The following is an 11,643-nucleotide window of genomic DNA, read 5'->3' on the forward strand; positions in this document are numbered from 1 at the left end:
TTCGGTGGCACTTTTGGTGGCTCTGGAGGGCTTGGTGGCTGGGGGCCCTCTGGAGGCTTTTAGGGCTGGGGGGGCTCTGGAGGCTTTGGCAGCTAGGGCTGGGGGGGCTGGTGCTGAGGCCACCAGGACCTAAATGTCAACTCTGGGCCCAGCTGAGCCCCAGGCTCCAGAGGTGCCCTGGCACGTCCCAGGTCAACCACCCAAGGAAGGACTCCCCTGCTGCACTGCTCTGCTCCGGGGCTCTGATGCTGGCTCTGGGACCAACTCTGCCCTCCCCTCCTGCATCTCTGCTTCCCTCCAAGACTTTGGCTCCAGATGCTGCAGGCCTGGACTGGATGCCTGCTGCCTTGGCACAGCTCCTGCTTGCTGTCCCTCTGCCTGCAGCCAGGAGTTGTGTCCTGCCCTTGGCCCTGGCCCTGCTCTTCTCTCACCTCCCTGCTCCCCTGGAGCTCTAAGAAAATCTCGCTGGCAGTGCAGTGTTGACCCATGGCTGTTCTTGGTCCTTCCTTCTTCTCCTTTCCTTCCTTCTTCGCCTTTCACACCTCAGAGTGTCCTGATCTACAGTGCCTGAGGGCCCCAGGGTGGCCTCCTCTGGAGCAGTTGAGTTCTGAGCTCAGTGTGTTCCAGCTGGTGGTGACAGTCCCCACTGGGTGCCTCTGAGCTCCCTCTGCCCTCCCTCCAGCTCCTGCAGGCTGCCCTGGCAAGGCCCCAGGTGGCAGCTGCCTGGGACACCGATGGGAATCCATCCTGAGCCTTGGGCTCTTGGCTGTGGCTGAAGGATCAACTCCAAGCAAAGATCAATGTTGCAATGCAGGAAAGCTTTTATTGAAGGGGCAGGGGAGGAGGGGGCAGGGCCAGGAGCAGTGCCCTCAGCAAGGGCAGCTCACAGCTCCTGGCATGGGGCAGAGGGAGGCTGCCATGGGCTGAGCCACAGCAGCAGGCAGGCAGCACAGGGCTGCGTGCTCAGGGGAAGGGAATCCTGAATGGATGGAGAGGAGGAGCAGGAGGAGTGCGGAGCTGGACCTCAGGCAGGCCCTGGGGGGAGCAGCTCCAGAGCCCAGCAGTGCCAGAGGCATTCCTGCAGAGGTGTCAGGAGTCAGGAGGTGCCAGGAGCATCTCTGGAGCTCTCCTTCAGCTGTGGCTGCATGCAGCGTGGAGCTTAGCAGATGCCACAGCTGCCTCGGCCCCAACCGCCACAGCTGCCAGAGCCTCCATAGCTGCCATAGCAGCCATAGGCTCCAGAGCCTCCATAGCCTCCACAGCTGCCAGAGCCTCCGTAGCCTCCAAAGCCTCCGTAGCCCCCACGGCCCCCAGAGCCCCCACGGCCTCCAAAGCCTCCCATCACAGGGGCTCCTGAGGAGCCCACCACGCTGGACTGGGGGAAGTTGCTGAGGATGGGCCCGGGGAAGGTGACCACCGTGGCCGGGGGCTGGATCACCACCGTGGAGTCAGGGCACTGCTGCACGCAGGGATGGTTGCAGGTGTCGGCCAGGGGGGTAGGGCTGCACACCCCACAGGGAGCACACAGGCTGGAGCAGGACATCTTGGCCTTCAGGAAGGAGAGCTGCAAGACAAGGCAGAGCTGTGATCACTGCAGGGCCCCAGCCCAAAGCCCTCCTGGCCTTCTGCCCTGGCAGCCTGCAGCCCAGGACCTCCTCTGCAGCCGCTCAGGAGGCTGCAGCACAATCCCCTGGCAGCACAGCTGCAATGCTGCTTCCCAGCCCTCGCTCCCTCATGCTCCCTGCTGCTTCCAGACCCACAGCAGGCAGCAACAACTGCCCCAAGCTGCCCAAGGACTGCAGTCCAGTGGAGCACTCAGGATGCCATTTGCAGCCCTGCCAGAGCTCTCAGGCAGCAGCATCACATCCCAGCCCTGTGCTGGGAGAGGCAGAGGAGAGCCAAAGAGCCCTGGAGAAAGCCTGTGCTGGGCAAGGGAAGCTGCTACCTGGGTGCTGAGGAGAGTGGAGTGGAGGAAGGTGGATGGAGGCTGTGGGGCCCTCAGCCCTTTTATACCATCCCAGAAACCCCACAGCCAAGGGCTGCTTGTAAAAGTGCAGCTGCTGCTGCAGCCAAGCAGAGAAGCTTCATGACACTGGGCTGAGACATTTATGTGCTTGGTGCTGGCAGCACTGCTCTGCACTCCTGAGCTGCAGAGGGGACGTGGAGGGAGGGTCAGGAGGTGACACAGCAGCAGCACAGACCAGGGGCTTCTGGAGCTGACCTGGCGGCACCCAGACGCCCCAGGGAGCCATAATTCCCCCTCTGCTCATGGGCAGGGTTCCTGGGCCTCTTGCAGAAGATCTCTGGGCCCAAGCAGGTCACCTCAGCAGCATCCCAGCGGCAGGCCATGAGGCAGCAGTGCCCAGGGAGGTTCTCTGCCCACAGACATGAGGCTGTGAGAGCTGACAGTGCCCTGCTCCCTCTGCAGCCCTTCAGCTCTTCCATGCACATCCCCTCCCTTGGAGCTCTCCCATGCTCCATCCCATGCCTGTGCCATTCCCACATCCATGCCATTCCCATCTCCATGCCCAGTGTGTCTCTGCCAGCCCCCTGTGTGCTTGCAGTCCCTGAAGACTTTCCTCCTTGTGTGCCCAACATGACAGTGCCATTGTGCTGCAGTGCCTCAGAGCAGGCAGCTGGCAGAGATGTCTGTGGCGCCCAAGGCCATGAGAGGTGCAGCTAGTGCTGGCACTCATGGTGGCATTGGTGGCATTTGGAAGCCACTCTGAGTGTGTGGAATGGCTTCTGACTCAGCTTGGCCTCATGCTGCCTTAGTTTACCAGCTTGTAATAGAAAATGAGAGGTGTGCTGGGCAGGGGCTTGCCCCAGATGCCAGGCCCAAAATGACTCAGCTGAAAATGAGCTTTGCCCAGGCTGCCAGCAGGCTGCCCCAGCCCTAACCCCTCCCCCATTATAAAGGGGAGCTGAGGGAGCCAGGTCAGAAGGGAGCAGGGAGAGGAGAGGGAGAAGAGGCAGCTTGTGCTGTCCCCTTCTCAAGGCCAGATGCAGGCATTCTGGGAATGAAATGACAAACATCACAATGTCCTCTCCAGCCCTGCACACTCTGCACCTCCTGGAGGTCCTCATCTTTATGCCTCTTAAAGGCACCCATCTCCAACCCTGACATCCCAGCCTTTATTTCCTTCCATAGTTCCTGTGCCAAACACAGCCTCAAACAAGAAACATTCAGTAGCTTCCCAGCAGGAGATCATTCTTCACCCCTCAGGATCAGGAAAGAGGTCTTGCCCTGCTCAGAGGACATGAAATAGGACTTCCCCGGGAGCAGAGGAAATATTGAGCCCAGCCAGCTCAGAGCAGTTCCCCTCAGCATTTCCAGCTTAAGTCACAGTTGGCCTCCTGCCCAGCACCAAGCAGCATCCAACAATGGACAGCATGGAGCAGTCCCTGACCATCCTCACTCAGAGTGAGGTCCCTCTGTGCAGCACAGCACATTGCTCACTGCACATTCTCTGGAACTCCAGCACCTGGGTCAGTCCCTGTCTGGACCATTCCCAAGTGCTGTTTCCAGCCCTGGGGCATCTGAGTCAAGCAGTTGAGTCCTGTGACTTTTCAGCCCTCCAGGGAGAAGCAATCTGTGGCCTCCTTTGCATTCTCAGCTTCCAAGGTATGCAGGAGCCAAGAGGCCTCTGTCACAGCCAGGCTCCATCTCTTCAACCTGCCAAGCCCCCAGTTCCAGGCAGGGCAGCAGCAGGTCCAGCAGTGCCTTCCCTCCCTCTGCCTGGAGCCAGGGCCCCTCTAGTGCTGAGGAAGTGTCTCAGTGACAGCTACCCCCTTGCAGCACCAGCCCTGGCGCTGCCATCTAGCAGCTCCTTGGGTCTGGATGGAAGCTCAGAGGTGGCCTTATGGTGCCAGCACTTCCTGTCCTTCCCAGGGGCACCCAGGAGGTTCCACACTGCCTGTGGGGAGTGGCAGGGCCCAGCCTGAGCTGGCCGCTCTGCAGCACTGCACTCCCTGCTGGCTGTGCCCCAGAGCCATGCAGCAGGAGCAGGGGAAGTGTCATCCTCCCTCTCCCATCTAGACACAGCTGTGCCAACCTGCTCAATCCTCCCTTCCAGCTCTCCCAGCTTTGCCATCTCTGCAGGCAGCTTCTCTGTCTTGCCAGTGAGCTTCTCCTGCAGCTGCAGGATGGCTGCGAGCACTGCATCCCGAAGCACCCCGGGGGGAATCACTGCAGGGTCAGAGCCACTCCCAGGCTCTGCTGGGCCAGGAGTGCCCCTCAACACCAGTGCCTCCTTGGCAGGGCTGTCTGCTACCAACACGGGCCCCTGGCAGCAGGGGTATTTCCTGGGCACAGGCTGCCCTGCTCGTGTCCTGCGAGGAGGTGCAGCTGGCTGAGCAGTGGGAGGAGGAGGAGCTGGAGGATCAGGAGGTGTCTGCAGGGCACCAGGTGGCTGAGCTGGGGCACAGGAGTGACTGAAGGGCAGGACGAGGTGGTGGCTGTGGGAGAGGAACCGGAGGTGTCTGCAGGGCAGGAGGCGTCTGAAGCGCCACCTGCTGGCAGAGCCCCTGCACCATCGGGTCCCTACCCCACACAGCAGAGCCTCCCCTGCCCATCACAGGGATCTCAGTCAGGGATCCCCAAATACCCCATGGCAAGCAGGGGCTTAGAAGTGGCCAGGGTTCACGGATGCTCCTCAAATGCCCCAGCAGGTCCCCAGCCCCGAGGGCAGCTGGGAGGGAGTGGAGCAGGTGAACCTGGAGCTGCCCAGCTGCAATGCCTCTGTTTGGCAGCTTGTAAAAGAGAGCTAATGAGAGGTGTGCAGGGCACGGGTGGGCAGAGCCCTGTGCCTGGGGCTGGGCAGCATCAGCAGAGGGGGGATTAGGGCAGATCAAGGCTGCGGTGGTGGCACCAGATCAGCTGCAGCAGCCTCGTGCCTGGCATGCCCTGGTGTGTCACGGCGCGTCCCTCCTGTCCTTGCTTCCCCAGCACCATTATCATGGCAGTGCCCCCGGTGCAGGGGGTGGGCCTGGCTTGTTTGGGTGATTACCTACTGGGGTTGGTGCCACCACCCCTTGGCCGCTGCCCCAGGCGCTCTGGGACCTGTATAAAAGAGCTGAGGGCTCCACAGCCTCCATCCAGCTTCCTCCGCTCGACTCTCCTCATCTCCTGGGTAAGTCCAGCTCCTGGAAGCCTCTTGGGGACCTCTCCCTGCCCTGCCCAGCCTCCCCTCACCCCTGCTCCCTTTTCCAGGTCTCTTGCCTTCCTGAAAGATGTCCTGCTCCAGCCTGTGCTCTCCCTGTGGGGTGGCCGCCCCTTGCCCCCTGGCCGACACCTGCAACCAGCCCTGTGTGCGGCAGTGCCCTGACTCCAACGTGGTGATCCAGCCCCCTCCTGCTGTGGTCACCTTCCCTGGGCCCATCCTCAGCAACTTCCCCCAGTCTAGCTTTGTTGGCTCCTCAGGAGCCCCTGTGATGGGAGGCTTTGGAGGCCGTGGGGGCTATGGAGGCTATGGAAGCTGGGGTGGCTATGGAGGCCTTGGGGGCTATGGAGGCTATGGAGGCCTTGGAGGCTGGGGTGGCTATGGAGGCTTTGGGGGCTATGGAGGCTTTGGGGGCTACGGATGCTATGGAGGCCGTGGGGGTTGGGGTGGTTACGGTGGCCTTGGGGGCTGGGGAGGCTATGGAGGCTTTGGGGGCTGTGGGGGCTATGGGGGCTGGGGTGGCTATGGGGGCTGGGGCCGTGGCTGTGGGTCCTGCTAAGACCCAGCCTGGATCCGGCCACAGATGAAGGAGAGCTCCAGAAAACCCCTGGCAGGTCCCCACTCAGCCCTGAGGAAAGGACCTGCTGCTGTCTGCGCTGGGCTCTGGAGCCTGGCTGCCTCCTTCCTGCTTTCAGCCCAGCTCTGCCTTTCCCCTGCTCTGCCTCAGCATCCCTGCAGGACCCTTGGCCCACTGCTGGGGAGGGTCCCTGCTGGCTGCCTGACTCCTGCCAGGGGTCGTGAGCTGCCCTTGGCCACAGCTCTGCTCTTCTCTAAGCTTCGTCCTGCCCTGGGACTGCAATAAAATGTCCCTTGCATCACAACATTGCCTCCTGGTTGTGCTTGATGCTTCCCTTCTACCCCTACAGCCCAGAGCTGGGGGCAGCTCAGAAACTTGGCCTCTGGAGCAGGACCAGAGAAGGGCAAGGAAGGTGGGGAAGGGTCTGGAGAAGAGGGCTGGGGAGGAGCAGCTGAGGCAGCTGGGGCTGCTGCACCTGGAACAGGCTGAGGGGATATCCCCTGGCTCTCGACAGCTCCCTGCAAGGAAGCTGAAGTCAGGGGGGATTCAGTTCCTTGTCCCAAGCAAGAAGCACCAAGAGAAGAGGCTGCTGGGCACAGCTGTGCCCCCAGGCTGCTGCTAAAGGACACCGGAACGCCGCTCCCTAGGGCATCCTCGCGGTGCTGCTGCACCGTCCCCGCCAGCAGGCGGCGCAGGCTCCGCGGCAAACGTCCCAAGGAGCTCCCGAGGCTGCTGGGAGAGCTGCAGTGGAGCCGCGGGGCGGGGCCAGGGCGGGGCCAGGGCGGAGCCAGGGCGGTCTTAGTGGGAGTCCAGCATCTGAGGCTGGGGATGCCACAGGGCTGAGGAGAGGTCTCGCTGTGGAGGTTGCTGGGCGGCCCTGGTGCGCTGCAGGTTCCCACCGGTGCTAGAGCCGGGCTTGAGAGCCCCTTCCGTGTCAGTGCCTGAGCTCAGCCCCCTCCTGCCGTGGTCTCCTTCCCTGGGGCCATCCTCAGCTCCTTGCCCCTCTCCAGTGACTTTGGCTCTGCAGGAGCGCAGGGGTCTGGGCTGGCTCTGGTGGTACTTTCGGTGACTGTGGAGGCTTTGGGGACTCTAAAGGCCTTGGGGGCTGGGGGCCTCTGGAGGCGTTTAGGGCTGGGGGGGCTCTGGAGGCTTCGGCAGCTAGGGCTGGGGGGCTGGTGCCGAGGCCACCAGGACCTGAATGGCAACTCTGGGCCCTGCTGCACCCCAGGCTGCAGCTAGCCAGGGATGAAGATCTCCAGAGGTGCCCTGGCATACCCCAAGTCAAGACCCAAGGAAGGACTCCCCTGCTGCACTGCTCTGCTGCAGGGCTCTGATGCTGGCTCTGGAACCAACTCTGCCCTCCCCTCCTGCATGTCAGCTGCCCTCCGAGACTTTGCCTCCAGATGCTTCAGGCCTGGACTGGATGCCTGCTGCCTTGGCACAGCTCCTGCTTGCTGTCCCTCTGCCTGCAGCCAGGAGTTGTGACCTGCCCTTGGCCCTGGCCCTGCTCTTCTCTCACCTCCCTGCTCCCAAGGAGCTGTAATAAAATCTCTCTGACAGTGCAGTGTTGACCCATGGCTGTTCTTGGTCCTTCCTTCTTTTGCTTTCCTTCCTTCTTCTCCTTCAACACCTCAGAGTGTCTTGATCTACACAGCCTGAGTGCCCCAGGGTGCCCTTCTCTGGAGCAGGTGGGTTCTGAGCTCAGTGTGTTCCAGCTGGTGGTGACAGTCCCCTCTGGGTGACTCTGAGCTCCCTCTGCCCTCCCTCCAGCCCTAAACTCAACACATCCCCAAAGGCCACTCTGAGGAGTTGGCAGATCCATGGGTGCCCTGCTCCAGCATCTCCTCTGTGCCAGCAGCCAGCTTGCATCCCCTGGGTGATGGCCAAGGCTGGCAGCAAGGCCACTGTGGGGTTCTGCAGCTCTTCTTGGGGCTGAGAGTGCAGGAGAGCAAAGTGGGGAGAGGACAGGAGGGCAAGGAAGGAGCAGCTGCGGCCAGGGGCTGGGAAGAAGTCCCCACTCTGGCTACCTGCTGCAGAGGTTGTGAAGCTTGAGGGCAGGCAGGAGGAGCCAAGGAGGCAGCTCCTGCAGGCTGCCCTGGCAAGGCCCCAGCTGGGAGCTGCCTGGGACACCGATGGGAATCCATCCTGAGCCTTGGGCTCTTGGCTGTGGCTGAAGGATCAACTCCAAGCAAAGATCAATGTTGCAATGCAAGAAAGCTTTTATTGAAGGGGCAGGGGAGGAGGGGGCAGGGCCAGGAGCAGTGCCCTCAGCAAGGGCAGCTCACAGCTCCTGCCATGGGGCAGAGGGAGGCTGCCATGGGCTGAGCCACAGCAGCAGGCAGGCAGCACAGGGCTGCGTGCTCAGGGGAAGGGAATCCTGAATGGATGGAGAGGAGGAGCAGGAGGAGTGTGGAGCTGGGCCTCAGGCAGGCCCTGGGGGGAGCAGCTCCAGAGCCCAGCAGTGCCAGAGGCATTCCTGCAGAGGTGTCAGGAGTCAGGAGGTGCCAGGAGCATCCCTGGAGCTCTCCTTCAGCTGTGGCTGCATGCAGCGTGGAGCTTAGCAGATGCCACAGCTGCCTCGGCCCCAACCGCCACAGCTGCCAGAGCCTCCATAGCTGCCATAGCAGCCATAGGCTCCAGAGCCTCCATAGCCTCCACAGCTGCCAGAGCCTCCGTAGCCTCCAAAGCCTCCGTAGCCCCCACGGCCCCCAGAGCCCCCACGGCCTCCAAAGCCTCCCATCACAGGGGCTCCTGAGGAGCCCACCACGCTGGACTGGGGGAAGTTGCTGAGGATGGGCCCGGGGAAGGTGACCACCGTGGCCGGGGGCTGGATCACCACCGTGGAGTCAGGGCACTGCTGCACGCAGGGATGGTTGCAGGTGTCGGCCAGGGGGGTAGGGCTGCACACCCCACAGGGAGCACACAGGCTGGAGCAGGACATCTTGGCCTTCAGGAAGGAGAGCTGCAAGACAAGGCAGAGCTGTGATCACTGCAGGGCCCCAGCCCAAAGCCCTCCTGGCCCTCTGCCCTGGCAGCCTGCAGCCCAGGACCTGCTCTGCAGCCGCTCAGGAGGCTGCAGCACAACCCCCTGGCAGCACAGCTGCAATGCTGCTTCCCAGCCCTCGCTCCCCTCATGCTCCCTGCTGCTTCCTGACCCACAGCAGACAGCAACAACTGCCCCAAGCTGCCCAAGGACTGGAGTCCAGTGGAGCACTCAGGATGCCATTTGCAGCCCTGCCAGAGCTCTCAGGCAGCAGCATCACATCCCAGCCCTGTGCTGGGAGAGGCAGAGGAGAGTCAAAGAGCCCTGGAGAGAGCCTGTGCTGGGCAAGGGAAGCTGCTACCTGGGTGCTGAGGAGAGTGGAGTGGAGGAAGGTGGATGGAGGCTGTGGGGCCCTCAGCCCTTTTATACCATCCCAGAAACCCCACAGCCAAGGGCTGCTTGTAAAAGTGCAGCTGCTGCTGCAGCCAAGCAGAGAAGCTTCATGACACTGGGCTGAGACATTTATGTGCTTGGTGCTGGCAGCACTGCTCTGCACTCCTGAGCTGCAGAGGGGACGCGGAGGGAGGGTCAGGAGGTGACACAGCAGCAGCACAGACCAGGGGCTTCTGGAGCTGACCTGGTGGCAAACAGACACCCCAGGGTGCCCCTAATCCCCCCTCTGCCCATGGGCAGGGGTCCTGGGCCTCTTGCAGAAGATCTCTGGGCCCAAGCAGGTCACCTCAGCAGCATCTCAGCTGCAGGCCATGAGGCAGCAGTGCCCAGGGAGGTTCTCTGCCCACAGACATGAGGCTGTGAGAGCTGACAGTGCCCTGCTCCCTCTGCAGCCCTTCAGCTCTTCCATGCACATCCCCTCCCTTGGAGCTCTCCCACGCTCCATCCCATGCCTGTGCCATTCCCCCATTCATGCCATTCCCATCTCCATGCCCAGTGTGTCTCTGACAGCCCCCTGTGTGTTTGCAGTCCCTGAAGACTTTCCTCCTTGTGTGCCCAACATGACAGTGCCATTGTGCTGCAGTGCCTCAGAGCAGGCAGCTGGCAGAGATGTCTGTGGTGCCCAAGGCCATGAGAGGTGCAGCTAGTGCTGGCACTCATGGTGGCATTGGTGGCATTTGGAAGCCACTCTGAGTGTGTGGAATGGCTTCTGACTCGGCTTGGCCTCATGCTGCCTCAGTTTACCAGCTTGTAATAGAAAATGAGAGGTGTGCTGGGCAGGGGCTTGCCCCAGATGCCAGGCCCAAAATGACTCAGCTGAAAATGAGCTTTGCCCAGGCTGCCAGCAGGCTGCCCCAGCCCTAACCCCTCCCCCATTATAAAGGGCAGCTAAGGGAGCCAGGTCAGAAGGAAGCAGGGAGAGGAGAGGGAGAAGAGGCAGCTTGTGCTGTCCCCTTCTCAAGGCCAGATGCAGGCATTCTGGGAATGAAATGACAAACATCACAATGTCCTCTCCAGCCCTGCACACTCTGCACCTCCTGGAGGGCCTCATCTTTATGCCTCGTAAAGGCACCCATCTCCAACCCTGACATCCCAGCCTTTATTTCCTTCCATAGTTCCTGTGCCAAACACAGCCTCAAACAAGAAACATTCAGTAGCTTCCCAGCAGGAGATCATTCTTCACCCCTCAGGATCAGGAAAGAGGTCTTGCTCTGCTCAGAGGACATGAAATAGGACTTCCCCGGGAGCAGAGGAAATGTTGAGCCCAGCCAGCTCAGAGCAGTTCCCCTCAGCATTTCCAGCTTAAGTCTCACTTGGTCTCCTGCCCAGCACCAAGCAGCATCCAACAATGGACAGCAAGGAGCAGTCCCTGGCCATCCTCACTCAGAGTGAGGTCCCTCTGTGCAGCACAGCACATTGCTCACTGCACATTCTCTGGAACTCCAGCACCTGGGTCAGTCCCAGTCTGGACCATTCCCAAGTGCTGTTTCCAGCCCTGGGGCATCTGAGTCAAGCAGTTGAGTCCTGTGACTTTTCAGCCCTCCAGGGAGAAGCAATCTGTGGCCTCCTTTGCATTCTCAGCTTCCAAGGTATGCAGGAGCCAAGAGGCCTCTGTCACAGCCAGGCTCCATCTCTTCAACCTGCCAAGCCCCCAGTTCCAGGCAGGGCAGCAGCAGGTCCAGCAGTGCCTTCCCTCCCTCTGCCTGGAGCCAGGGCCCCTCTAGTGCTGAGGAAGTGTCTCAGTGACAGCTACCCCCTTGCAGCACCAGCCCTGGCGCTGCCATCTAGCAGCTCCTTGGGTCTGGATGGAAGCTCAGAGGTGGCCTTATGGTGCCAGCACTTCCTGTCCTTCCCAGGGGCACCCAGGAGGTTCCACACTGCCTGTGGGGAGTGGCAGGGCCCAGCCTGAGCTGGCCGCTCTGCAGCACTGCACTCCCTGCTGGCTGTGCCCCAGAGCCATGCAGCAGGAGCAGGGGAAGTGTCATCCTCCCTCTCCCATCTAGACACAGCTGTGCCAACCTGCTCAATCCTCCCTTCCAGCTCTCCCAGCTTTGCCATCTCTGCAGGCAGCTTCTCTGTCTTGCCAGTGAGCTTCTCCTGCAGCTGCAGGATGACTGCGAGCACTGCATCCCTCCTCCCGGGAGAAGATGCAGCTGGCTGAGCGGGGACAGCAGGAGGATCTGGAGGATCAGGAGGTGGCTGCAGGGCAGGAGAAGGAGGGGGCTGTGGGAGAGGAACAGGAGGTGTCTGCAGGGCAGGAGGTGGCTGTGGGGGACAGGGGTGGCTGCAGGGCAGGAGAAGGAAGTGGATTCGGGTGAGGTCTGCAGGGCAGGAGGTGTCTGAAGCGCCACCTGCTGGCTGAGCCCCAGCACCATCGGGTCCCTACCCCACACAGCAGAGCCTCCCCTGCCCATCACAGGGATCTCAGTCAGGGAGCTCCAAATAGCCCAAGGCAAGCAGGGGCTTAG

The 11,643-nt window shown here is 61.7% G+C and overlaps 3 protein-coding genes across 3 annotated transcripts; 1 reads left to right on the plus strand and 2 right to left on the minus strand.

The window, feature by feature from the left end:
* Nucleotides 1-1,159: 1,159 nt before the first annotated feature.
* On the minus strand, nucleotides 1,160-1,543 carry LOC128899191 (claw keratin-like). Its single transcript, XM_054177541.1, has one exon. The coding sequence runs from the start codon at nucleotides 1,541-1,543 to the stop codon at nucleotides 1,160-1,162; it is 384 nt and encodes a 127-aa protein (XP_054033516.1).
* A 3,689-nt stretch (nucleotides 1,544-5,232) lies between these two features.
* On the plus strand, nucleotides 5,233-6,978 carry LOC128899192 (claw keratin-like). The gene is made up of 2 exons (XM_054177542.1): nucleotides 5,233-5,596; nucleotides 6,902-6,978. Exons 1-2 carry the CDS (start codon nucleotides 5,233-5,235, stop codon nucleotides 6,976-6,978), a joined length of 441 nt encoding a protein of 146 aa, XP_054033517.1.
* A 1,318-nt stretch (nucleotides 6,979-8,296) lies between these two features.
* Nucleotides 8,297-8,680, minus strand: LOC128899193 (claw keratin-like). The gene has a single exon (XM_054177543.1). The coding sequence runs from the start codon at nucleotides 8,678-8,680 to the stop codon at nucleotides 8,297-8,299; it is 384 nt and encodes a 127-aa protein (XP_054033518.1).
* Nucleotides 8,681-11,643: the final 2,963 nt, after the last annotated feature.

Source organism: Dryobates pubescens, chromosome 41, assembly GCF_014839835.1.
Source record: "Dryobates pubescens isolate bDryPub1 chromosome 41, bDryPub1.pri, whole genome shotgun sequence".
NCBI classification, from domain to species: Eukaryota; Metazoa; Chordata; class Aves; order Piciformes; family Picidae; genus Dryobates; species Dryobates pubescens.

Excerpts from the sequence above, each read along its gene's own strand:
- LOC128899192 (XM_054177542.1), top strand. The coding sequence starts at position 5,233 with ATGTCCTGCTCCAGCCTGTGCTCTCCCTGTGGGGTGGCCGCCCCTTGC. Across the intron at positions 5,597-6,901 it reads CTACGGATGCTATGGAGGCC|GGCTGGGGGGCTGGTGCCGA; the intron begins GTGGGGGTTGGG and ends TTCGGCAGCTAG.
- LOC128899193 (XM_054177543.1), bottom strand. The coding sequence starts at position 8,680 with ATGTCCTGCTCCAGCCTGTGTGCTCCCTGTGGGGTGTGCAGCCCTACC.
- LOC128899191 (XM_054177541.1), bottom strand. The coding sequence starts at position 1,543 with ATGTCCTGCTCCAGCCTGTGTGCTCCCTGTGGGGTGTGCAGCCCTACC.